Below are 27,167 nucleotides of genomic sequence, written 5' to 3'. Positions count from 1 at the left end.
TAGACAACATAGTGATTCAATATTTCTATATATTACAAAATGATAATCAAAAGTCTAGTTAATATCCATCACCACACAGCTATAATTTTTGTCTGTGAGAACTTTTAACATCTACTCTCTTAACAACTTTCAAATATATAATACAGTATTATTAACTATAGTCATCTTGCTGTATAACCCCATGAATTATTTATCTTGTAACTGGAAATTCATGCCTCTGACCTTCATCCATTTCACCTACACTTACCTCCCACCTCTGGCAACCACCAATCTGTTCTCTGTATTTATGAGTTTGTTTTAAATTTTCACAAAAGAATATTTTTCATTTTTCTTTTAGGGAGGAAGGGAGAGAAATAAATAGTAATACAAGAGAAAAGCATTGATCAGTTGCATCCCACATGTACCCAGACCAGGCATGAATCCACAACCCAGGCATATGTCCTGACTGGGAATCTAAACTACAACTTTTGGTCACAGGTCCACACTCCAATCAACCACATTGGCCCAAGCAGGGTTTTTTTTTTTTTTTCTGTATTTTGCTTTAGATCCTACACAAATTGAAATCATATAGTATCTATCTTCCTCTATCTGACTTACTTTGCTTTGTATAATTTCCTCAAAGTCCGTTTATATTGTCACAAATGAGAAAATATATATTATTAATGTATGCTTCAACAATATTAAGATTTTTAATAATATAAATTTCTAAGTAATGCCAATGATTTAATCTCAGGTAATCTTTTTGTGAAATTAAAAAATGATAGTAAATAAATCTAACCATTAACCTCATTTGTGTCTGAACATCAGCTACAATGTATTTTCAAAAACATCTCTGATCTACTGATAGATCAGAATTCAATAGAACACAACTCTTGTCTCCTAAAATCTTAGGATCTGGGAGGACAGTAGCTGATGTTCATGAAAGACTATGTTTAGGTGGGTTTAAATTCAAGGGGAATGTTCCAATTCACCTCCATTATAATGGTTTAAAAATAACTTTCTCCATACCTCTATAAGAAATTTCTAGAAATATTGAATAAACCATCCCTCATAAGTATTTATCGAGTGCATACCATATGTCAGATACTATCCTAGGTGTCAAATGTACGGTGATAAACAAAATAGACAATAAAGAAAGACTGATAAAGATGGGACTGACTAATTTAGATGAAGTGGTCAGAAAAGACCTCTCCTAAGGTGACAATATTTTGGCTGAGATCAAAAGAATGAAACAAAGTAACCATAGTGAATATAGTCAACAATATTTTAATAACTGACTTCCAGCTGAGACTGAGGCGTAGGGTTACACTTTGCCTCCTTGCACAACCAAAAGAAGGACAACAACAAATTTAAAAACAAAAAACAACTAGAACTGACAGAAAATTGAACTGCATGGAAGTCCAACAACCAAGGAGTTAAAGAAGACCAGTAAGAGGGGTGGAGACGGGCAGCCGGGTGGAGAGGACTCACAGCAAGGCAGCAGCTGGAGGACCAAGGTGGGCAAGGGGGCAGCTGGTAGACTGGGCAGTCTCACATTTGCATGTGGATAAACCAGAAGAAAGAACTGGGGAGCAAGGCAAACCACACAACCCAGGATTCTAGTGCAGGGAAATAAAGCCTCAAAACCTCTGACTGAAAAATCTGTAGGGGTTGCAGCAGTGGGAGAAACTCCCACCCTCACAGGAGAGTTCATTGAAGAGACCCATAGGGTCCTAGAGCATACACAAGCCCACCCACCCAAAGAATCATCACCAGAAGGGCCCAATTTGCTTGTGGGTAGCAGGGGAAGTGACTGAAAGCTTGACAAGAACCAAGCAAACAATATTGTTCCCTTTTGGACCCCCACATACAGCACTACAACGCAGCAGGGAGGGTTGCCCCACCCTGGCAAATACCTAAGGCTCCGCCCCTTACTATGTATCAGGCATGCCAAGACAAGAAAAATATGGTCCAAATGAAAGAACAGATCAAAGCTCCAGAAAAAAATACAGCTAAGATGTGAAGAGATAGCTAGCCTGTCTGATGCACAGTTCGAAATACTGGTGATCAGGATGTTCACAGAAATGGCTGAGTATGGTCACAAAATAGAGGAAAAAGTGAAGGTTATGCAAAGTGAAATAAAGAAAAATGTACAGGGAGCCAACAGTGAAGGTAAGGAAACCGAGACTCAAACCATTTGGAGCAGAAGAAAGAAATAAACATTCAACCAGAACAGAATGAAGAAACAAGAATTCGAAAAAATGAGGACAGGCTTAGAAACTTCCAGGACAACTTTAAATGTTCCAACATCTCAATCCTAGGGGTACCAGAAGGAGAAGAGGATGAGCAAGAAATTAAAAACTTATTTGAAAAAATAATGAGGGTGAACTTCCCCAATCTCTCAAAGGAAATAGACTTCCAGGAAGTCCAGGAAGCTCAGAGAGTCCCAAAGAAGTTGGAACCAAGGAAGTACACAGCAAGACACATCATAATGACATTACCCAAGACTAAAGATAAAGACAGAATGTGTAAAACATATCTACCCTCACCCTATGTTTGGAGACCTTGTGGCCTCCAAAGATCTCATGCTATTATAGCATCAGCTTGATTTTGGATCTCATTACCTTAGGTCCAGGTGCAGATGAGGCCCTTTGAGTACAGTCTACTTTGATCTGAAGACCAGAAACTTCAGACACAAGTTATCTGAACCCCAAAGCTAACATACCGCAGTGGAAGATGGGATAACTACTAGAGGCCCTCCCCTTGGGTCTTGGGTTTATCTGTTCCCACCAGAAATATATGATGGTTTTCAGGTTTTCAGAAATTTAATCATACATTTATTTATTTATTTATTTTAGCCATACATTTAAAAAAAATTTTAAATATATTTTATTGATTATGCCATTACAGTGTCCTATTCCTCCCCTTCATTCCCCTCCATCCAGCACACTCCTTCCCCACCATTCCCTCCCTTTAGTTTATGTCCACATGTCTCAAGTTCTTTAGATTCTATATTTCCCATACTATTCTTGCCCTCCCCCACATCTATTTTCTACCTACCGTCTATTCTATTTATTTTCTATACTTTCTTCCCCCTTCTCCTCCTCCCACTCCCCTGTTGCTAACCCTCCATGTGATCTCTATTTCTATGGTTCTGCTCCTGATCTAGCTGTCCTCTTAGTTTGCTTTTGTTTTAGGTGTGGTTGTTAATAACTGTGAATTTGCTGTCCTTTCACTGTTAGTATTTTTTATCTTCTTTTTCTTAGATAAGTCCCTTTGATATTTCATATAATAAGGGCTTGGTGATGATGAACTCCTTGACTTTTATCTTATCTGAGAAGCACTTTATCTGTCCTTCCATTCTAAATGAAAGCTTTGCTGGATAGAGCAATCTTGGATGTAGGCCCTTGGATTTCATGACTTGGAATACTTCTTTCCAGCCCCTTCTTGCCTGTAAGGTCTCTTTTGAGAAATCCGCTGACAGTTTGATGGGAATTCCTTTGTAGGTGACTGTCCCCTTATCTCTTGCTGCTTCTAGGATTCTTTCCTTCATTTGAATCTTAGCTAATGTAATTATGATGTGCCTTGGTGTGTCCTTTCTTGGGTCCACCTTCTTTGGGACTCTCTGAGCTTCCTGGACTTTCTGGGAGTCTATTTCCTTTGCCAGACTGGGGAAGTTCTCCTTTATTATTTGTTCAAATAAGTTTTCCACTCGTGGCTGTTCTTCTTCCCCTTCTGGTACCCCTATAATTCCAATATTGGAACGTTTAAAGATGTCCTGGAGGTTCCTAAGCCTCTTCTCATTTTTTGAATTCTTGTTTCTTTATATTTTTTTGTTTGGTCATTTTTTTCTTCTTTCTGGACCACTCCCTTGATTTGAGTCCCAGTTTCCTTTCCATCACTATTGGTTTCCTGTGCATTTCCCTTCATTTCAATTAGTTTAGCCTTCATTTGTTCCTCTAATTTGTGGCTGAAATCAACCAATGCTGTGAGCATTCTGATCACCAGTGTTTTGAACTGTGCATCTGATAGGTTGGCTATTTGTTGGTCGCTTAGAGTTATCGGCTCTGGGGCTTTGAATTCTTCCTGAGCCATGATGTTATGGTCTGTTTGTGTCTGTTACATATGAGAGGCAGAGCCCTAGGTGTTCACCAGGGTGTGGCAACTCAGTCGCTGGGTTGTGGCGCTGTATGTAGGGGCGGGGTCAAAGAGGAGCAATGGCGGGCCCCTCTGCTGCTTCCTGCCACTGGGGCCTGGGCAGTCTGTCTCACTGCTCGCTCCTTCGCCTGGTTTATCTGCACACGAATGTGTGACTGTGGTCAGCCAGTTGCCTTGTGCCCTCACTGGGTCCGCCTGTCGCAACCCCACGCCTGGGATCTGCCAACTGCCGCTGCGCACCTGGGTCCCTGGGTCAGTCTGGCTGAGTTTTCCTGCGCAACTCCGCTCCGCCATCACTGGCTTGGCCCCTCTTACCAGTTTGGCTGAAAGGTTTGTTATTGTCAGACTTCTCTATAGTTCAATTTTCTGTGTTTTGGCTGTGTTTTTGTTACTAAAACTTTGTTGTTTTTAAACTTGGTTGTGTGAGGAGGCACAGTGTTTCCACCTATGCCTCCATCTTGGCTGGAAGTCTATTTTAGTCATACATTTTTTTAAAGTAAATGTCTGGGTTACCAAAATGTTAGTTTTCATACTTAGTGGCCTTGTTACTTGTAATAAGCCTGGGAGGACTTGAAGCATGACTTAGGGGGAATTCAGGCAATAAGGAGCCTAGTTTGGGGACTCAGGGCCAATTATAATAATCAGTGTTTTGCCCCTAGAATGAGGGGCTACAGCAATCTTTGTAATTCCTTTGTAACTCAAGTCTGAATTGTTTCCAGAAATAAGGTGTAGGGGGATGACACAGATGAAAAGTCAGTTAATGGTAAGAGTTCAATTATGATTATGGCATTTTCCTGATGAGGAGACTCTTTTTTTGTTAGCTTCAAGATAAATCAAAGTATAGCCTATAAAATTTACATGTAAAAATCAGTGGCATTTCTAGACACTAACAATTGATTATCTGAAAAAATTAAAGAAAATGGCCCCATATACAATAGCATCAAAAACAATAACTCATTTAGAAATAAATGTTACCAAGATAAATAATCTGTACAATAAAGACTACAATACATTGATGAAAGAAATAAAAAAAACACACAAACAAATGGACAGATATCCCATGTTGATGGGTTAGAAGAATTAATATTGTTAAAATGTCAATACTACTCAAAACTATAATAGATTCAATGGAATTTCTATTAGGATTTCAATGACAGGTTTTTTAATTTTTATTTATTTTTAGAGAGAGGGGATGAGAAGGAGAATGAGTGGGAGAGAAACATCAATGTGTGGTTGCCTCTAAGTGTCTCCTACTGGGGACCTAGCCTGCAACCCAGGTGTGTGCCCTGACTGGGAATTGAACCAGTGACCCTTTGCTTCACAGACCCATGCTCAATTCACTGAGCTACACCATCCAGGGCTCAATGACAGTTTTTAAAGTAATAAAAGCAGTCCTAAAATTTATATAAAATCACAATAGTCCCTCAAAAGCTAAAACAATTCTAAAGGAAAAAAATACAAAGCTGGAGGTATTATACTTCTTGATGACAAACTATACAGTAGTTTCTGGTCTTCAAACTACATTATAAAACATAGTAATCAAACCAGAATGGTGCTAGCATAAAAACAGTCATATAGAACACGACTGTTCAATGGAACAGAATCAAGAGCTCGGAAATAAACCCATACATATGTGGTCAACTAATATTTGACAAGGCAGCCAAGAGTACTCAATGGAGAAAATATGCTTCAATAAATGGTGCTGGGAAAATTAGACATTCTCGAGTAAAAGAATAAAACTAAGCCTCTACTTTAAACCACTTACAAAATTAAATTTAAAGAATTAAAGACTTAAATGTCAGGCCAGAAACTATAAAACTCCTAAAAGAAAACATAGGGAAAAAGCTTCTTAACATGGGTCTTGGCAATAATTTTTTGATATGATACTCAAAGCACAACAAAAGCAAAAATAAACAAGTGGGACTACATTAACCTAAAAAGCTTCTGCACAGCAACAGAAACAACAAAATGAAAAAGCACCTATAGAATAGGAGAAAATATTTGGAGATCATATATCTGCTAAAGAATTAATATCCAAAATATACAACTCAATATCAAAAACTGCAAATAATCCACTTATAAAATAGGCAGATGGTCTGAGCAGACATTTTTTTTCAAAGAAGATATTAAAATGGCCAATAGGTTCTCAACGGCACAAATCATCAGGGAAACCCAAATCAAAACCACAATGAGATGCTTCCTCACGCTTGTTAAAATAGCTTGTCACCAAGAAGACAAGAGGGAACTAGTGTTGACAAGGGTGTGGAGAGAAGGGAACCATCGTGCACCATGGTGGGAATATAAAGCTGTGCAGCCACTGTGGGAGATTCCTCAATAAATCTGAAACCAGAACTACCATGTAGCCCAGCAACTCCATTCCTGGGGACTTATCCGAAGGAATCAAAAAACATTAACTTGAAAACATACATGCACCCCATGTTCATTTCAGTATTAGTTTCAATAGCCAGGACATGGAAACAACCTAAGTGACCATCAATAGACAAATGGATAAAGACGATGTGGTACATATATACAATGGACTATTACTTAGCCATAAAAAAAGAATGAAATTTTGCCATTGTGACAACATGGATGAACCTTAAAAGCATTATGCCAAGTGAAGTAAGACAGAGAAAGACAAATCCCTCATCATATTACTTACAGTGAAATCTTAAAAAACAAACAAACAAACAAACAAACAAACAAAAACACCCAGAACTCACAGACACCAACAAGGAGCAGATTGGTGGTTGCCAGAGGCAAGGGATGGAGGGGGCAAATTGGGTAAAGGCAGTTGATAGGTACAAACTTCCGCTTATAAAGCAAATAAATCCTCCCTAACGTGCAGTATGGTGACTATAGTTAATAATATGTATTATATATTTGTAAGTTGTTCGGAAAATCAATCTTAATAGCTATAACAAAAAAGTGTTAACTCTGCATGACAATTGATATCCATCAAAACTTATCATGGTAACATTTTGCAATTTATACATATATTGAATCATTTTGTTATACACTTAAAATTAATATAGTGTCATATGCCACTAAGAGTAGAAATCACAGGGAAGCATAAAATTATTTCACATGCTTCCATTAAAACCAATCTAAGGATATTTTATTGTTTACCTATACTTATTGATCATGCCTTTTTACTACCAGCTCTATGGCTTTTAAAACTAGGCTTTTAATAGGCCAGAAAATAAAATACATAGGCAAGCATGAGACAAAAACCTTTCAGGGAGAAAGAGTTTTAATTTTTATAAAATGACTCCAGTTACTCCACTTTCTCCCACTCCTCCAACTAGGCACAATCACAAATCTTCATTTCTGGAATAAAGCGTTCCAGCGAGAAACAAAGGGAGTCCAAGTAGTCACAAAGCCAGCCTCCCTCCCAGCGCATAGCAAAATGTCCTGAGGGGGTAATGGGCACCCGATAGTAACCTTGCTGGGCCCAAAGACCTGCCATGGAAACCTTGGTCATAAGCTCATTCCCTCCACTGAAAACATGGACCCCCCAAACTAGTTCTGAGGTACTGAGGCTCTTGTGTTGTCGTGAGGTTTGTGATGAAAGATCTTGCTGCTTGGCAACAAGCGGGTTCAACACACTTCTAAACAACAAAATAAAAGGTGGTTGGTTCCCCTGTGGGCAATAGAATAGCACCAGTTAACTGCTTACAGTTCAAATAAAGAGAAAAAGTGGTTCAAAAACTATGGGGTCTGTCCTAGTATAGGCACAAACTTCCAGAGTAAGTAGTTTAATTTCTTGTCTCACATTGCTAACAAACTGACTGACAATGTAACATTTGTTTGACCCTCTGGAACCACGCTTTCCAGTTTAAGGACAACAAACACATTCAGTTGTTTTCAGAAGCAACTCCTGGACTTGGGAAAGAAGAGGGTGGGGCGGGACAGAAGAGATCCACCACCAAGTACACACAAATAGTGAAGCTGATTTTTATATGCCAGGTATTTAAAAGTAAAGGGCTCAAAATAACATGTTTGTTAACACACGGTTTCTGTGACTAGCTAACCATCATTTTTTTTCTGGCCTGCATTCACAAGTTGGTTTCATAGAAGGCTTTATTGTAGTCCGGGAGCATTGTTTTGCATTAATTTCTATGACAAGGAACCCAAAACACATGGTGCCGAGAGTAACAAAACAGAGTTAGAAAAACAGTCATGACTTGGCACAAAGTGTGACAAGCTGTAAAAAGGGGAATGTTTCAATATCTGAAGTGGTGTTGATTTCCTATGAACAACCTTTTCTCTTCTAAACAGTATCATATTCTTTTGAAGCACATTTAGAACGCAAGTCAAGCTGTGTTTTATTTTTTGATTATAATAAACACAGTCAGTTTACTGTAACAAAGACATACGAGTCCTAATCAGTTGAAAGCCAAAGTACAACCCCATAAACTGGGGCGGGGGGGTGGGGGCTGGGGGTGGGCAGTCAACTGATAAAAGAGCAGCCGTCTGGAAAGTTCTCTTAAAAGAACATAAAAAGGCAGTGTTTTCTTATGAGACTAACGCAGAATGCCAAAATATCTAACGGGGTCCTGTTTTTGTTGTCATTTACGGCAAATTGTAACTAAAAATAGCAAATCCCTCAAAATATTGAGCTCTCATATTTGTTCTTTTCTTCTCCATAATGAAATTCAAAAGTTTTGTACACTGCTTTAAATTATAACAATATTTATATAAGACTCTTCTACATAGTAAGTATATTTATCATAGTGCTACTCAAGTGATCGTTTAAAAATGTTTATAATTACGCATACACTTAGATTATTGATAAAGTGAAAATGAATAGATGACAAAACAGTTACAAATACAGTTTATAAAATTTTCATGATTAAATTCTTGAATTCCAATTTATTAGGAAATAATGTAAATTGCCTTACCATTTCTTGAACTAATACTTTTTCAGCATCAAGCTCAAGCCTTAATTTGTCTTTACCATCAGCTAACTGAAACAGAACATTACATTTTGATTAAAAAACAGAACAGCTGAACTTACCCTTCAAAAGATTTAGTGAAATATATTTTGATTCTGAATATGAGAAAAATGAATCCCGATATTTTTAAAGAAAAAATTAAATGTCTACAGATGGCCATGTAATAATAATATATTACCATATAATTACCGTATTTTTGTCATGTAAACAAGCAAAATGTACACAGAAAATGCCAATTTATTTACAATCTTCCTCACCTCACCTCCAAAATGTGATATAAATACATAATAAAGCAAGTCCTAGTTTGTGAAAAAGAGCAATTTACCCTTTACAGAACCCATTTCTTATTTAGGGTTTTCGTGCTATATTCCTATGCAGATCAAACCATGTTTCATGCAATTAAAAACAGCCATGACTCACTCTGCTCCTGACTTGCCTCAGTATTTTAAATTTGTGTGTGGTGTATACACTGATAAAATTCAACCCTGGGTGTTGACATCCATTCAATTCCATTAATTCCTATATTCATTAATTTGATAAACATGTAGGAAATGCTTTTTAGATTCCTGACATTTGTTCAGCTTGGAAGTTTGAAAATGAGCTACAGCAGACCCCTTCCCCGGCAGCATCAGCAGTGTGGTAGGAGGACAAGGTGAAATGACTAGAAAACATATGAACAAATGCGAAATCAAATCGTTGGGTCATGAAAAAGCATAAAAATCCACATAACTAACAACCATAATTATAATAAGATATGCCATTCCCAGTGTTAACATCACAGAAGTAGTCATTGAAAAGGGTCTTGAAAAATAAGTAGGAGACTTATTTTTCCAACAAGAAAAATTTTCCAACAAATTGGAGAAGGAAGAAGGTGGAGAAAACAGCCAACAAAACAGCGGTGCAAACAGACAAGCATGGGGTAATGGAGGAATTTGGAACCCTTTGGCGTTGTGAGACCCATGGTGCTTCCACACAGAAATGGCAGGAAATGATGGGAGAAGGAGAGTCAGGGTAATATTATGGGGGGTTGTGCTCAGGACAGTTAAGGATGGAAAGGCAGAACAACTCAATGATTCTGGTTCAAATCAAAGTTCTGCCCCTCACTAGCTGTGTGGGTAAGTTAATGCTATGCTTCGAGCTTCAGTTCTCTCTTCTGTAAAATTAGGATAATAAAGAGTTATTGTGGAAAGAATTTGAGATAGCAAATGTAAAAGTGTTTAGTTGTTCCTGACATTTAAAAATCACTCAGTACACTTTGGGGGTAGCCCGATTTTATACTGAAGGCAGTGGGAAACCACTGAAGGTTTCAGCACATTAGATTAGGATATAGATAACCATGGAGGCAGTGTGGAAGCTAGGTTTGAAAAGGAAAGAGAATGGAGACAAAAAAAATGAAGACTGTGGAAATGATGAGGACCTCAACCAAATCTGTGCAGTGCTGTTACAGAGAAAGGAGATTTGAGATGGAAAGGAAAGTCTACAGACCTAGTTACCAGTTAGATGTGAGATATGAAAGATAGAATAGAGAAGGACTCTAGATTTGTCATCTGGTCCCCTGGATGGATGGCAATGTCATTAATTCAAATGAGGATCATGGCAGAGTCCAGATTTGAGGGGTGATGAGTTCAAGTTTTGACATTTTCCCACAAATATTTTTTAGGGCTAATTAGAATATAAATGAACAACAAGACATAGTTCCTGCCTTGCAGGGAGCTAATAGTCCCAAGAATGTGGGAGAACAGAGGAGTCCCTAATTACCAAAGGGGATGGATGGGCACCTTTAAAGAAGTCTTTCCAGTGCAAGTGACATTCAAATTGAGGATGAGGACAGAGTTCAAATTAAGCAGGTGGTGTTTAGGGAAAACCTGAAGCAGGACAGAAAGGTTTAGAAGTCACTGGTAAGCAGATGTGCCAGTTATGCAAGAGTCTGAAGTCAGCCAGAAAAAAGACCAAGGGTTAGTAGAATCCCCAAGAGTAGTATTTCAGTGGAAGATGGAGGAGAGGAAGCCACTGACAGATGTTGCTTCAGAAGGGATGAAGAAAGTATGAGAAAGATCAGAAGTAAGCACTGTTGTAGAGGGTGCCTGTGACATGGGGCATAGTCCCGTCATGTACAACAGAAAATTCCAGAAGGAAAAAGGTTAAAAATGACTAAGGGCAATCAGAATCTCATTGTGACCTGATCAACAGGAAAAACTAGCAATGGGGGGGTGGTGGTGAAAAGGGGGCTGGTTTTCTTATAAATGATATTTGAAGAACAGTGAAGGGCCATGGCTTTGAAAGGCCAGAGAGAAAAAGGCCGATGAAGAAAGGTCCCAGAAGAAAATAAGGAAGAGATGGAGTCAGGCAAACAGGTGGAAGGAGAAGTCAGGGCAAAGAAGAATGTCCCCTCTTCTGATGACAAGGAGTAAAGGTAAACTAAGTGACAGACTAAGAAATTACCAAGGAGAAAAAAAATCCAGTGTCCATCATGTTCTCTGTGAGCCAGGGAGCAGTGCAGAGGAATGGGGCACTGGAGTTGAGAAAAGCAGTGAAGGCTGGGAGAGCTGTAGTAGGCAGTGCAAAGGGCTACTAATTAGATCCACGTGAAGTGACAGAAGAGGGAGGGCCCAGCTACTCTGCGTTGAAACTCCATACGTTTGCAATGTTGCTGAAAGACAGGATGGTGTTATCTCCAGTAGCACAGGGCAGGCCCTGACCAGGGCTGGAGAACACTGGGGACGGGCTAGATGAGAGCCCTGAAGTGGGGTGAGGAGTGTGGTTGAAGATGTGGGAAGTTGACAGCAGATTTCCAGGAAACAAAAGAATGAGAGGGGTGGAAGGAAAGGAAAAGATTTTGTGTGGAGCCATCACACCTTGGTCTGGAAAGAAGTGTCACCAAGCCTCCAATGGGGGTCAGTTACCAGTAAACACCAAGGCCATTAGCCCCAATCCCGCCTGCCTTCTCAGATCTCTCATCAGTATTGTCCTCCCTCTGTTGTTCTTTTACCCTCATTCTTCTTTCCATTGACTTGCTTTAGAAATACACCTTCCATCCCACTCCACCCTCCAACCTCTCCCTGGCATCCACAGCTGAATTTCTAGAGTGTCCATGCTCACTGCACCCCCCTTCTCGGCTGCTTCCACCGTCCCAGTAAAACAACTCTCATTCATAGGACCAGGGTCATTTTGTTACCAAAGCTAAATTGTCCAATTTTCCCTTTTTGGCCTTTAGCACACCTGGCCTGTAGGCAACATTTGACATCTGTGAGTGTTTCCTTCCTTTTTTGAGATTCTTTTCCTGATGGCTTCTGAAATGCCTTCTCCTGCTTCTCCCCCTGCTCTACCACCCTGTTCTCATTTTCATCTGAATGCTATCCAGCCTTAACTTCTCTCTCTCCTTAATCTCTCAGGCCTCCAGCCTCACCAAGGACCACAGCCCTTGCTGCTTAATCATGTCTGGGGTGCATCCCTCCTCATCATCCCCAACGTCATGGTCCTCATTCTATTTTAGAACTTTATAGTTTCCCTGGTTTATCCAAGTAACCTCTTAACTGGTTTCTCTGGCTCTAGATTTTCCTCTCTCCTGTTTGTTTGCCTCAGGAAACAGAAATTGAATCCTGCCTCGATATTCAGAGCTCCCCAGTGCACTCAGGTCATTCAAAACCTCTTCGAATGAATAATAATTCTCTGCCATGTGTCCTGCTTCTCGACACCACTTATTCTCAGATACCCTTTACCTACTGCAAATCACGTGCACTTACTTCTCTTCTGCATGTTTCTTACCCTTCCCACCTCCTTCTCATCCTTTCTTTCTCTGGAGCTCTGACCACTCTTCAGGAGTTAGCTCAGCGTCCTTCCTCCCACATTCCCTGGTCCCTCACACCCCAGGCTGGGAGTGCCCCACTGCGGCACTATCTGTTGCCTGCGTCCTGAAGCAGATCACACCTCAGGCTGCAATCACTGACTGCTGCTCTGTCTGCCTCCCAGAAAGAAATTCTTTTTGTGACCACAGCTGGAATACAGATCCAGCTGTTATTAGAGTATTGAAATTAGAACAAAAAAGCTACTGAACCCCATCTTAGCCCAGAAAGATGGCAAGAGGTCAGCCTTCCTAAGTTCAGTCCCACTTTCAACTTGCTTTTAATTACATCCGTGGCTAAAAAAGGGAACGTGTGACTTATTCAGTCTTCTGAGCTGCCCTTTCCATTCTTTCATTACCTGCTTCGCTCTTCCCCATACCCCAGATTTCCCCTCTTCCTAACACAAATACTCAGCACATGGTCTCACCAGATTCTTGCCTCATACTCTAGCCATACCAAATCACAAACAGGTTCGCAAACATATCTCGTGGCTTATGTATTCGCACTCATACCCAGCTTTTACCTACTTGGAAAAATCAACCTGAGAAAGAGCATGAGGGAAGCATGGAACTCTTTGTGAACCCATCATAGAACCTTCCAGGTAAAGCTAGGCATCTCTTCTCTGTGTGCACTTTTATTATAGTTCCTATCACACTGCCCTCTAGTTTAATATCTCCCTCTAGACCTGATTTCTTCCACAGAGGGAGGTCTGGGTGTGCATAAAATATACTATTTATATAAAATGTATATATCTTGTATATATCATCTTGGCAGTAATGCATGGCACTAAAAGGCACTTGATAAATGAACTGATTTAGTGAAGGATATTGAAAGTAAACCAGTAAACACCAGCTCTCATTTGCTCAACAACCCTTGATGTGCTTTCCAGTTGACAAAGCGCTCACATATTTTTTGCATTCTATCCACACTGTAAGTTCATAAAATTAATAATATTTACAGATGAAAAAGTAAATTCACATGCCAAAGTTATTCAAAATAGACATAAAGGCTTTCCAATAACTGAAACAAGTGTCAGTTTTTACATTTCAATTTCAAAAAATTAAAATGAAATAGAATTAAAAAGTCAGTTTCTTAGTCACACTAGACACAGTTGAAGTGTCCGGTAGCCACATGGGGCCAGTGGCTGCCACTGGGCAGTGAGGACCTGGAAAGCTGAGGCCATACTTGGAATCTTGAAGCTCACACAGGTATAAGTGGCCACTCCCAGGGTATGTTTCTGTCTAATGGGTGGCTAAAAGGTGAGGTGTTTTTTTTTACTTTAATTTCTTATACTCCTCACAGAGAAGAGAAAGCTTGCACAACTCACCTCTACCAGTGACAGATAGACTGAACAGCTTTAGAAACATTTAAAGAAACTGAAATTGTTCCCTTGTAGACTCTTAAGTGAAACTCGAAAGCTGAGATTTTATTTTTAACCTCAGAGTTTGATGCCAAAAAGGTTGAAGGTGTCTGTCTGTTCACAGACTCTATGATCTCTGTAAGAGTGGGATTGCACTGTCACTGCTGCAAGGGGGCAGGGACAGGGGGGGCAGGGGACAGGGGGGCAGGAGAGCAAGGGGGCAGGGGGCAGGGGAGCAGGGGGGCGGAGCACAGGAAAGGGAAATGGCTTTGTGGAACTCTATGAGAGATTCAGTTATCATAGAAAACATCCCCTCAACTGACCCATCAGGATAACCATGTCCTTACAGGACAGCACTCAATCCACTGAGCCACACCAGCCAGGCCATGTCTTTAAAATATAGTTCTTGATAATGATTTTACCTAAAACCTAAGAATAACCTAGTTAAAGTTGCAATCTGAACCTAAACTTAGGCCCATGTGGCGACTGAGCTCTGGAAATGTGGCCAGTGTGACCGAAAAACTGAATGTTTAATTTTATCTAATCTTAATTAATTTTTATTTAAAGACTGATACTTCATTTGGTTTGTAGAAAGCATGTATGTTTAGTTGGAATAAATAAAAATTAATGTATTTAATGTAAATAAAAATTTCATATATTTCCATACACAAAAATTCACTTTTTCATCTATAAATTCTGGAAATTTTATGGATTCTAAATACAGTCTCATTCTATGAACGAGTGCAAGAATATTTTGAAGGGTGCCACACACTGCGCTCAGCACTGGGACTGTCCCAGAGACTGAGATGGCGCAGTCTCTGCCCTCGTGGGGCTTCTAGCTTGGCAGGGAAGACTGACCCCATTGAAAAGTGTTTTGAAAGCTGAGACAGTGGTGATACACTGACTTAAGAAAGCACAAAGCAGGAGCACCCGACCTGTGCGTGCTGGGCAGGAAGTGCTGAGTTCCGCTGCTCTGAATGCACTAGAATCTCGATCTGCACACCAAAAGAATTCCCTGTGCTAAATGCAAATTTCCTAGATAACATTAAGTCCAGATCATTCATATACAGAAAGATGAACATAAACCAACGGCTGCCCTGAGACTACACTGATCATGCTTAACAATGTAATTTTTCCATAAATATATCTTTGTCTTTCCTGTGTTATGTAACTTTTCGATTCTTCACAGTCAACAAGGTGGACACTCAGTTACATCAAATAAAAGAAGTATCTGTGCATTAAGTCAATATCAAGATGGAGTCCTTATTTGTAACTAGAGACCCTACCCAAATAACAAGAGACATTAAATACAGAAATTGACTTCACATCACAGGACAAGAGAGACACACATTATTTCACCAACTGGGCTGATATTTCAATTTAAAAGAGTCATTCATCAATGTAAAAAGGTTATAGTACCTTTCGAATGGTTCTATTATCCTTCTCTGCCTTCTCTTTCAGACTTATAATTTCATCTTCTATAAACAAAAGGAGAGAGAGACCAACCATGAAATTACAAGCTTATGCCCTGTATTCAAACTGCCTGCTTCCAGGCAGGCTGTACACCATGGGCAGGCATGGTGGACACAAGTCCTAGCAGGACTGTGACCTTCACGAGTGCCCTTGACATTCACAGCCTTCTTCCTGCTGTTTAGATGGCTGGTCAGATAGAGATTAAGAACTAAGTTCAAGATTCAAGTGTGGCAGAGGGCTGAAATCTTTTCATCAATACTTTCAAGGGACACTTTTGCTGGTAGTCATAGCCTATACAAAGTGTTTCAGCAGGTGGCAGTTTCTGACTCAGTCAGGACTCCCCAAACCTAAAAAAGCACTGTTACACCACATCAAAAGAGGAGCAAAAGTACTCTGGCAGAGTATAGTTGTATATTCAAGGGATATTGTGATATAAATGATCTTGTCAATATTTTGTGACTTTTTTGTTGCTTACTCATTGTTTTTCATACTGCACATTAAAGGCAACATTATATAATTAACATAAAATCAAAGATAACAGTAAGTGAAAAATACTTCAAGCAATCTAACTTTGGTGATTAAAATGCAACTTTGACCAATGTTCATGGCATGTAAAAAAAGGGGAGATCACAGGTATACAAATGAAAATTTGTACTAAAAATCTATCAGAATTGAAGATAAATAAGTAGTAAGTCAAAGCATATTTTCCTAAAAGGCTAACTCAGTTTCTCCACAAAGCATACCCCAATATGTATTTATAGGTATTTAAATGTTACCAATTTTACATAATTAAGCATATAAAATAGAAATTGGCAAATGTTTCTATCTGTGTATAATATTTCTAAAGGAAATAGAGCATTGATTAGCACATTTTTTCCCAAAGGTCAATGGTTGGCTTGAAAATAAAATTTTAAAAAATGCCCTGAGTTAAAATGATGTGGCTGAGAAGTGCAATTATAATATTTACATATAAAATATATTCTCTGTTCCAAGCAAAGAATGCCATTTTAAATAAAATCAAGGAGGGCTATCAAACTGATCTTTTAAATGTAAATAACCAGACAAATGTATGTTTGGAAAAAGATGAACACAGCTACGAATTTTATAAGTGACCAATGTATACATGCTCTTTAAAATGTTACCCAATGCTGAATTCTCTTGTAGACTGAGTTGGATTTCTTCTTCGAGTGCTGAAATGACTTGAAGCAGTCTCTCATTTTCCACTTTGAACTCTAAATTTTCCTTTTCTGGAGTTGATTTTGCAAAGCTGCTCTCTATGGCCAAAGAGTCCTGAAAGATGGGGAATTTTATATTTCTAAGGAGGGAGTCAAGGATTTAAATATGCAACCTAAGACAATACAGATACAGAAGAGCTATCATATAATTTTCTGAATTCTATTACACACTTATAATATGAATAGTAAAAAGGAAGGGGATTAAATAGAGCTTGCTGGAAGAAAGGCTGCAGTGCATTCTGTACAAAGACCACAGCACATGGGGACATTTTATTGACAGGAATAATGCATATCATACTGTTTGTGTGCCCTCATCATTCAGGTCAATTCATTACGGGGGCTGTGTCCGGGGAGGCAGCTGGGCCACTCCACCCACACTTCCTCCTGTGTGTGTCTGAAGTGCTGTCCGCCCGTAACTAGGCAGGCTGGGGAGACCATGGACGGGCAGCACCAGGGGGTAGCAAAGTGTACGGTTAAGGAGGGGGGCTTGTTGCCTTTGTGGCATTTCCCAGTGTCAGCGCCGCCAGTGTCATGAGGAGCACATCACATGTCAAAGTGGTGACGTTTTCAGGCTGGGAGCCGCATGGAGTCCATCAGGCACACGGATATGCACACAGTTGGTTTTCTGCTGGGTGGAGGAGCCACCCAGAGGCAATTCATATTCTGAACATTAACATGGCTTTGCATGCCTGTCACACTGGGGCTGTGCAGGCGTTTAATGCTATTGAAGACTTCGGTTTAAATCTCTATGCAAACAGCGATTACCTTGTAAGAAGGTTTCAGGATAACTTACAACAAAAGACTTTAAAGTTATAGTTTTAGTAAAGCAAACTCATTTACATTTTTATTATGTGAGTCTTTTGTTTAAATCTTGCCATGTCCATTATGGGAGAGGCTTTTCTTGTGCACTGGAAGCGTATTAGGACAGCTTCTCTTCTTTCTTCTTCTTCTTGTCTGTTTCAAAGCTGATGAAAACATCTGAACATACTTGCTATGACTGTCTACATTTTACTGCCTCACATTATTTTTGAAATTAAGATGTAATGGGTTGAGGAAGCTGTTGCAGAACTTTATGTTTCATTGTGGTAAAATATTAGACTGATTATGCCTTCTCAAAATATTAAAGAGTATGTTTAAAAGTGATTATATTAGGCTAAAAGAGATAGAAAGTTCTACATGTCTTGTTTCAAAATTGATAGATACTGGAAATACTTTTGAACTGTAAAGTAATCTTTGAATGAATTATAACCTACTCTTTTTATAGCGATGCCATGGCTGCAAATACACGAGAACAAAGTTTCCCCTCTAAAACAAAATCATTCCTCCCAATACACTGCTTTCCTTTTGGAATTGTATGTTCGTTTAACTTCAGAGATAGTTGAAAGTAAATTATTAAAATATTTTCCTCTGTAATCATGATGGTTTAAAAGAAAAATAAATGGCTACAATGTTTTGTATTACATTACAAAATGTGGTAATAAGTGAGTTTGTTGTTCTTTTAAAAACTAACAACTTACCAATGTAGTTATATCAGAGTTAATACTTAAAATAATGTTAAATTTTCTACTAAGCCTAGTTACAAGTTTTCACAAGTTTGATTTACCATTTCACTTAAATTATTTGAGCTCAATTCATTCCTATTTAAAATACCTAATAGTTAATAAACAGCACTGTTTTCTTCCTAGAGGGGGAATCCAGTCATTAATTTCTTGTTCTATATGGTTAAATTTGAGACTATCACAGAATGTATTTACAAACAAATAAGGATTTTAAGTAACAGACAAACAATATCTGACTTAGTAGGCTTACGCATACATTTCCTAAGAGTGGCAGAATTTGAACATCCACAGTGGACTGCATGAGCACCCATCACCATGAACTAAACAAGAACTATTTGAATTAATCAGGTGAAGTGTAAATTGTTAACTGGTAGCAGGTAATGCCTAAATTCATTTTCTAAAAATCTGGTATAAAAGCAGGAAACAAGGAAAACACATTTAATGCAAAGGCTTTTTTTTCTCCCCGTAGCCATTCACAGCTCTGTTCTTGTGAGGTTAACCTTTAGCTCTGTCTCCACCATCTGTCCGCGGTAGGAACTGCAAGTAATTAACTATGCAGAGTCCCACAGCAATGAGGACACTCATTAGCAAAATGAACAAAGGGATAGTTCTGGGCTGCTACGGTCATCTGTTACACTGAGTGGCAGGTTTTGTGATGGTGTTCCTTCTACCATCTGCCCACACCACTAGTTTTAGCTTACTTAAATCATGAGACTTCTTTAAAATATACTACATTAATAAACCAAGGTTAGGAAGATCACTAAAAGGTGAACTAAATGTAGCTAATTTAAAACCACATTACAATCAATGAGAAATTCTGTGTGATCTATGACCATCCTGTAATTACTTTTACATTGATAAAGGAACTTGACAATTTAAAGTTTTTCTATCACATGAAAACTAGGACTTCAGGTGGTGGTTTATGCACTATTTCTCTTGTGAACAGCCACAAGGACGTGCAGATTCACTATTGCCAGGTGTGTGAATGCCACACTGTCCTTGAAAGAGTTGTTTCTGAAAACTGGCATACTCAAGAACCTTGCTACTCAAAACGTGGTCCACACACTAAGGAACCAAAGAATCACCTGGGAGCTTACTGGAAATGTAGAATCTTAGCTCCAGCCCAGATGGACTATCAGAAGCTGTTTCTTAACAATTGCTGCAGACAATCCACATGCACAATCAAGTCTGAGAAGTACTGTTGAGAGCACTGCGTGTGCCTTCTCAGCAGTCTCCCTTTTGCCACATTGGCGTTTCAATTCTGCAGGCTCCATGTATACTACTTGGACATCTCAATTTGATGCTGGGGGTGGAGTAGGATTCGTATGCATGCCCAGGCTGCGTGACAGTCACAGAGCAGAGCAGGTGCTTTCCCAATGAGTGACAACCAGGAAAGTGGCATGCTGGGACAGCGAAGCCCTGCAGAGCTGCCAGTCTTGAATGACGGTTCTCTTTCAAAACTGTCAACAACAAACAGTTATGTTCACCTGTTGGGAGGGTGCACGAGTGACAGTTGCACAGCTCATACGTGTGGGGGTAAAAAAAAGGAAATGTCTTTCAGAAGAACAACTTCAACTGCAATTAAAATTCCTTCTCACATGCACACACACACCGGCACTAGTCTGACATGTTAGCCTGTTTCGGCAGTTCTCAAGGGGATTTATTAACAAATGGCATGACAGCCTGATAACTACAGTGGCATGCAGTTAAGTCACAACAGTTTCCTATAGAACTAATCCTGAAAAGAAGCTCAGTCCTCGAATAAAGATGCTCTCAGGAAAACTCAACATTAAGGATGCCTGACCTGGAGAGAGGAGGCTTCTGTAACTTAAAGAGCTTCCTTTTCTGATTTCAATTTTGTTATAAATAGAACTTAAACTAGCTGTTTATTAAGCTTTCACATTCTTGTCAGATTTCTCTTAAAAAACAGCCTTGGAGAAACACTAGGACTACTTATTAACTGTAAAGCTACTTAGGAGATTTGACTATCAGTAAGAACACATTAGAGCGTTCCCCTATTGTTTATACAGTCTGGTGGTTTCAACTTTTTTCCCCAAGTTATTCCCATTGCTACTTTGAAACTTTTCTAATTGCTTCTCTGTATTCTGTTTTCCAAATCTAATTTCAGATACTTGATGTCTCACACTTTTTTTATTCCACTAGAGGGAGCAGGTGTATAAAATGAAAATTTAAATAAAAAGCCAATATATCATCTAGAACTTAAGTGGCATGGGGTTTTAGGAAAGCTTGTTTTTAGAGAATTAAAGAAAGGTGTTGGTATTTTTCCAGAGATTTATTTTCTATGATACATCATCTGCTTTTGTGGCACTTTGTCCGTGTTCCTGTAATGCACACAGTACTGGTGCCGTGCAGCCCTCAATTTAGGTGGGAGGCTGAGGCTGTATGTTTTAGTTGCAGTCCTAAGAGGCTGGGAGAAACGTATAGACCCAGTTAATATGCAATTCACTTTCCTCCGATCTTAAAAGGTTAACAGAAAAACTGATGTGGCTCCTTGGGGGCAAATTACAGTGCAATATGCAGGGTCTCTTGGATGCCCTCCTTTCCTCCTCACAAAGCCACCACCCATCCACAAAGCCACCACCCAGGACATCCAGACAGACCAGTTCACTGGTTGAGACACTGAGAGAGGTAAACATTCCAAGTAAGACCTCATGTTTTAGTGTAATGAGCTCTGTTGCCGAATTGGGACATGATCAACAATCCAGAGGCCTGTTCAGTGCACTTCATGCAATGTAAACCAGATGGTCATAAAAACTTATGTAGTGCCTCATAAATGATAACTAGAATTTGTAGGCTTATCTTTCTTCAAAGAACTCAAAGCAGTTCATATCTAGTACTACAGGGATTCTTCTCATCACTCTTTCTTGGCCAGGCAGGATTCACTTTCCAGTTCACAACTGGAAAATAAATGAATTAAAATGGCTTTGCCAATTAATGCTACATTTCTTTGGCCTAGACACAATTAACATCTGAAACTAAGGCAGTTTTTTAGCCTTTTACATCAAATTATTTTCCCCCAAAAATTAAGAATAAATATAGACACAGGAAAACATTTTTTAAAAAGTAAATGAAAAAACTGGATATGCCTTCTCCTACAAGGCAATCAGAACACGCAAAAAGACTCACTACTCAATTTTACAAGATTTATGTTAATAATACTTAATACTATGTTGCTCAGAAGATGCTCAATTTTTTGTTTTTGGAACATAAATAATTCAAATAAATTAAACTAAGCAAATACTGCTTCAGCAATTGGTAAACAAAGTCCTTTAGAATGGTACATATTAAATTCCTTGTTTCTTCTAACTTTAAAGTTTAAAGTATGGAATTTACGGGCAGCCATCAGCCGGCGCGGCGTAAAGACCTTGGAGCCGCGGCTGCCGCAGTGGTTGGATCCCAGAGGCTTCCTTCCGTCTGTGCCCAGCGACAGGGGCGTCTGCCACGGAGAACTCATCGGGAGCCCCGCAACCCTGAGAAAAGTCAAGGGCAGCGGCAGGGCCGGCTGCCCTCGGGAGCCAGGCACCCCAGAGTAAAGTTAAAAGCAGCAGCGGCGGGACCAGCAGCCATTGGCCGGCGCGTAAAGACCTCCGAGCTGCTGCTGCTGCAGCTTCCAGGGCCCAGAGGCTTCTGTCTACGGCCAGCATTGGAGCGTCTGCCACAGAGGACTCAGCGGGAGCCCAGCAACTCTGATCACACACACACAAAGAAAGGAGTAGGTGGAAGCAGAGAACATCNTGTCCAGGAAAAGTCAAGCCATTGTTAATACAATGAGAACGGTTTGCGGGACATCAATGTAACCTGGCAGCCAAAACCAGTGGACTGGAGTGTGCATGTGTGAACAATGACAACTTCACTGTACTAGTCAGTGGGGGGTGGTAGATGCTGTTGAGTGAGCCCGTGTGCAGTGTTACCATCACATTCAAAATGACTGAGCCAGTAGAGCAACGAATGTGCATCATATTTTGTGTTAAGCTTGAGCATTTCTCTGTGGAAACTATTTGGATGATTCAGAAGGCCACAGCTATGGGCAACTGGTGATTGGCGGCTTCACCATGACAATGTGCTGCCCTCCCATCACATCTCGTGGAGAGGTTTTTTGGCGAAACATCAAATCATCCAGGTGACTTAGTTCCACTGCAGCCTAAATTTGGTGCCCTGCAACTTCTGGATTTTCCCAAAACTAAAATCACCTTAAAAGGAAAGTGATTTCAACTGCAGATGAGATTCAGGAAAATACGATGGAGCACATGATGGCAATTTCAACAAAGGATTTTGCAGAATGTTTTGAACAGTAGAAGAGACTCTGGGAGAACTGTGTGAGGTCCCAAGGTGCCTACTTTAAAGGGGACTGAGGCATCATTGTCCTGTGTGCAATGTTTCTTATATCTTCTTCAAGAAATGTCTCTATTTGTCATAGTATATGGCAGGATACTTTCTGGACAGACCTCCCATACATATGTAAAATATATTAATTGTAATAAAAGGCACTATAATATAATAGACATTATAATAATATAATAGACATTATAATAATATAATCATATACGTGTGTATATAAAAAACCCTTTAATTCTTATTGTGGTTTTTGAGCTCTGAATCCACAAAGCTCCACTTCCTTCAGTGGGATGTGGATTCAGCTGTGAATTCAGCTGAATTCAGCTGGATTCAGCTGGATCCAGGTTTATGTGGATAAACCTGGATTCAGGTTTACCCACCACCTTTACCATTTAGGAGCTGTCTGCCTAGGGGGAGGTTGCTTAGCCACCCTGTCTCTGCTTCTCACTAAGCTATGAGATGAAGGGAGGTACTACTCAGGAGGCACTTGGCACCTGCTAGTTGATATTCAATAGACTGTTATTTCATTCTCTCTGTGAGCCTCTCCTACTCACCTGATCAGCTTCTCACTCTCAGAAATTAAGAATAAAGCCCCTCCATGGCTGTGGACTGTATTGGGCCAGGATAGCCTAGTGGCTCAGAGCTGGCTTGAGATGAAAATGAATTCACCCTCAGCGTCCACACTTTTTTTTAAAGATTTTTATTTATTTATCTTTAGAGGGGAAGGGAAGGAGAGAGGGAGAGAAGTATCAATGTATGGTTGCCTCTCGTGGGTCCCCTGCTGGGAACTGGCCTGCAACCCAGGCATGTGCCCTGACTGGGGATCGAACCACGAAGAGGTTCGCAGGCCCGTGCTCAATCCACTGAGCTACACCAGCTAGGGCTGGGTCCACACTTTCAACAACTCTTACAATTCTTCTCTTTGACAGGAGTGTAGGCTGTCCATTCTGCTCTCTTTCTCTTTCCATTTTTGTTCCCATCAGCTTTTTGAGCAGTGAAGCAACTTCTGGCTCCCATTTCAATAGAGAACTGGGGGGAAACCCTCTGAGAATTTCCTTCCTGAGGATTTCCTGAAGGCCACCCTACTCCAAATAGGCTTCATGGGAGCCTCTGATTTCCATGGAGAGATAGTTTGATGTCTTTCAAACTATCTTGACTGCAAAAAAGGGTGACAAGCCTCAAAATCAAAACAAAAGTCTATTCCCATGCTACTCTAGAGTGGGAACATTGTTGCAGTGGGAGATAGGTTATTTTATTGCCATTATTGAAACAATGAGAATGATTGTATTGCTCCAATTTATAATTATTATGGGTTTTCTAGAATGTGCCATTAGGCAGAAAAGGATTGGACTGGCCTATGTTATGAAGAGATGCCCCAAGACACATTACTTGTATTTCCTTTATTCTTAATCCAAGGTTTTAGATAGTTATAATTTTATTTATATATATTACAACTAATTGATCTTGCTTTAAAACTTACAGATTTTTGAAATCCAAATTCTTCATGTTTTTCTAATTCTTCTCTTAATTCCTTAATCAATTCTTCCTTGTCCTTCAGTTTTTTAAACAAAATAGTTATTTTGGCAGCAGCTGAGTCATGCATAGAAGCCAACTCTTCTTCCACCTCAAAGAATTCCTGGTGGGGGCGGGGAGGTGAGTAGAGGGAGCAGCATTAAAAATCAGAAACCATGGCTAGCACCACAGAAGCCATTTCATGTTTTATTTAAGCTACTGTATTGTAAGTTATTTTATTTTTGTAACTTGCACACAATTTTTAGTAAATGTATTTATCAATACATTGAACAATATGCTGAAGTGTCACAGCCTGTAGCACAGTATTATCCTATAAAACACAAAACAAAGTGTGCAGTCTGACTCAACTGCATTGGTCCTGCAAATAGTAGCAGTAAAGTTTAATAGTAAATTCCCACGATGGTGGTGAATGTGCTACTTCAGTCTTCCTCTAAAAAGAGACAGCAATCGTCTGAATGTGTAAAAAAGGAAGTAAACTAATTTCCTTAATGGTTTGGAATGGAGATGTGGAAAAAAGTATTGTTTTTTTTTTCATTTTTTTCCCACAGAAATGGTGTGTTGACCTTTAATCTAGACCAACTATGCTTCATTTGGAAACTTAAGAAACTGAGACCAGAGTAGAGGAATATGCATTAAAGTAGAGGGGCTTTCTAAAGTTTTTCTTTAATCCTCGCCCCAGGATATGTTTTTACTGATTTTAGAGAGAGGAAGGGGGACAGAGAGAGAGGGGGAAACATCAACACATCAAGGCGAGAGAGAAAGACCCAGCAGATGCCTCCCATAGTGCCTGTAACCTTGTGGTGCACAGGGACAGGATGAGGCTCCAACCAACTGAGCCACCTGGCCAGGGCAAAATAGAGGATGTTTTTAATGCAAAGTTGTGGCTAAGAACCATCAGGCATAAAAAAATAATCTTCAGGGTCTATGTGTATAACCATTGTAAAATTACCTAATTCTAACATATCATACCCCTTCTCTTTGCATGAAGAAAAGATAGTTACATTGTGCTTCTCTTAAAAACCTAATAAACTGTTTTTTGATGACCCTAATCAAATAGAGGTTAATTTTTTAAAAACCCAGTTACAAATTAGTTTGAAGTAAATTATTATAATATTAATTGATTTCATCTGTCACATATAGGATTGCCCCTATTTTAGTTCATTTGAGCTTATACCTTGAGCATTTCCCATATCATTAACATTTTATACAGACTTAATTACTGATTGTATAACATTCTGCTTTATAGAAATGCCACAATTTATATAATAATTATTTTTTAAAGTTTTCCATTGTACTTAATCTTTATACATAAGTCTCTGTCCACAAATCTAGTTTTCTTTTGGTATATGGACCCCTAGAAGTAGAATTTCCAGCCGATGTATATGAATGTTCTAGTGGCCTTGATTCATTTTATAAAGTTCTTTTTTCAGAGATTATTTAATTTATATCCTACCTTGAGTATAAGGATATTTATCTTATGACACTTCCTGAATCATCCTATATTGTCACTTAAAATGTGACAATAAGTAAATATACTGTTTTATTTTTGTTTTAATCAGCGTGTTTTGATCACCATTCAAGGTGAGTTTTTTATATGCTACTCACTATTTACATGTTTTACATTCTGCAAATACTCAATTTTAATTATGTACCATTTAATTGAGAACTCAAAATATTTTTAGAACTCCCCTTGCTCTCTATATTAACCAGCTTTATTAATTAGTTCTGCTATTTTCATTGGTTAGAGTATAAGTACCATGTCTTGACAGGCTTTTTTAGCATTTAAATACTTCCTTGTTCATGATCATTACTCTGAAGAATTGTATCACAAAACCAAAACAGGTAAGAAACGCTTACAAACTAAATGCCATTACTGACTTCCAGCACATAAAAATTTCATTTTCAACACTGACATTCAAAACCATAGTATCTATTTTGTACTCTTGAGGGAATCACAGAAGAACTATTTTATTTTTATCATAGATTCATTACTAATACACTTGGGCACATGCACATACAAGAAACAGAGTAAAACCTAAGCATACTGCTAATATATTTAATACCATATTTCAAAAAGTTAGAGATCTACAAACTAAAATTGCTCTACATTATAATGAACACCAGTAGACTGAGAAAAATAATACATTATGGTGGCATTAATTGTCTCAACAGGCACATAACACGGACATACCCTACACAGCACTAGTTTAAAAGTCAGTATATGAATGTGCACACTTAAGAAGAGTGAATCTAGAATAGTCTATATGATAACATCACTTTTTAAGTTGGGTGATTTTTAAAGAATGGTGTTGATTATGTAGCTCTACCTTCCCATTCACTGTAGCTGCGCCTACAAATCAAGTGCTCCTCAGAGGTCAGGACACATCGTCCCACTAGCACCCTGGTGTTGCCAGCCACGTCAGCTTCAGCGGGTCCCAACAGAGTTCATCGTCTTCACTGTCATCCTTTCTGTTTCCCCCCATTAACCACAACACATGCCCCAAACCCATTTACTGTCATTGTAAGCCCCTCTGCTCCCTCACCAAATCTCCAAATCTGTTCAGTCCACTCCAAAACCTCTCCCAAACCCAACCTTTCCTTCTCTGTCCCGCTGCCTTTGCGGTCCTTGCCTTGTTTGCCAGGGCTATTGAAATAGCCTGTTAACTTGCCTGCCTGCCTCCTCCTTTGTGCTCTCCAACCAATCTCCACATTGT

General features: G+C 39.3%; 1 protein-coding gene across 1 annotated transcript in view; it reads right to left on the bottom strand.

Annotated features, from left to right (window-relative positions):
• Positions 1 to 27,167, bottom strand: part of CUNH10orf67 (chromosome unknown C10orf67 homolog) — a 102,276-nt gene that overhangs the window by 48,024 nt on the left and 27,085 nt on the right. The window contains exons 5-8 of the mRNA XM_037037220.1: positions 24,401 to 24,556; positions 16,913 to 17,060; positions 15,717 to 15,775; positions 9,042 to 9,107 (exon numbers count right to left, since the gene is read on the bottom strand). Of these exons, the coding sequence (XP_036893115.1) occupies positions 9,042 to 9,107; positions 15,717 to 15,775; positions 16,913 to 17,060; positions 24,401 to 24,556 (429 nt within the window). The remainder of the gene's footprint in view (positions 1 to 9,041; positions 9,108 to 15,716; positions 15,776 to 16,912; positions 17,061 to 24,400; positions 24,557 to 27,167) is intronic.

The sequence above is a fragment of the Sturnira hondurensis genome, unplaced genomic scaffold (assembly GCF_014824575.4).
Source record: "Sturnira hondurensis isolate 20B ecotype Veracruz unplaced genomic scaffold, ASM1482457v3 Scaffold0022910, whole genome shotgun sequence".
NCBI lineage: Eukaryota > Metazoa > Chordata > Mammalia > Chiroptera > Phyllostomidae > Sturnira > Sturnira hondurensis.
Note: the sequence above shows the minus strand (reverse complement) of the source record. Positions and strands in the feature narration are given on the sequence as shown.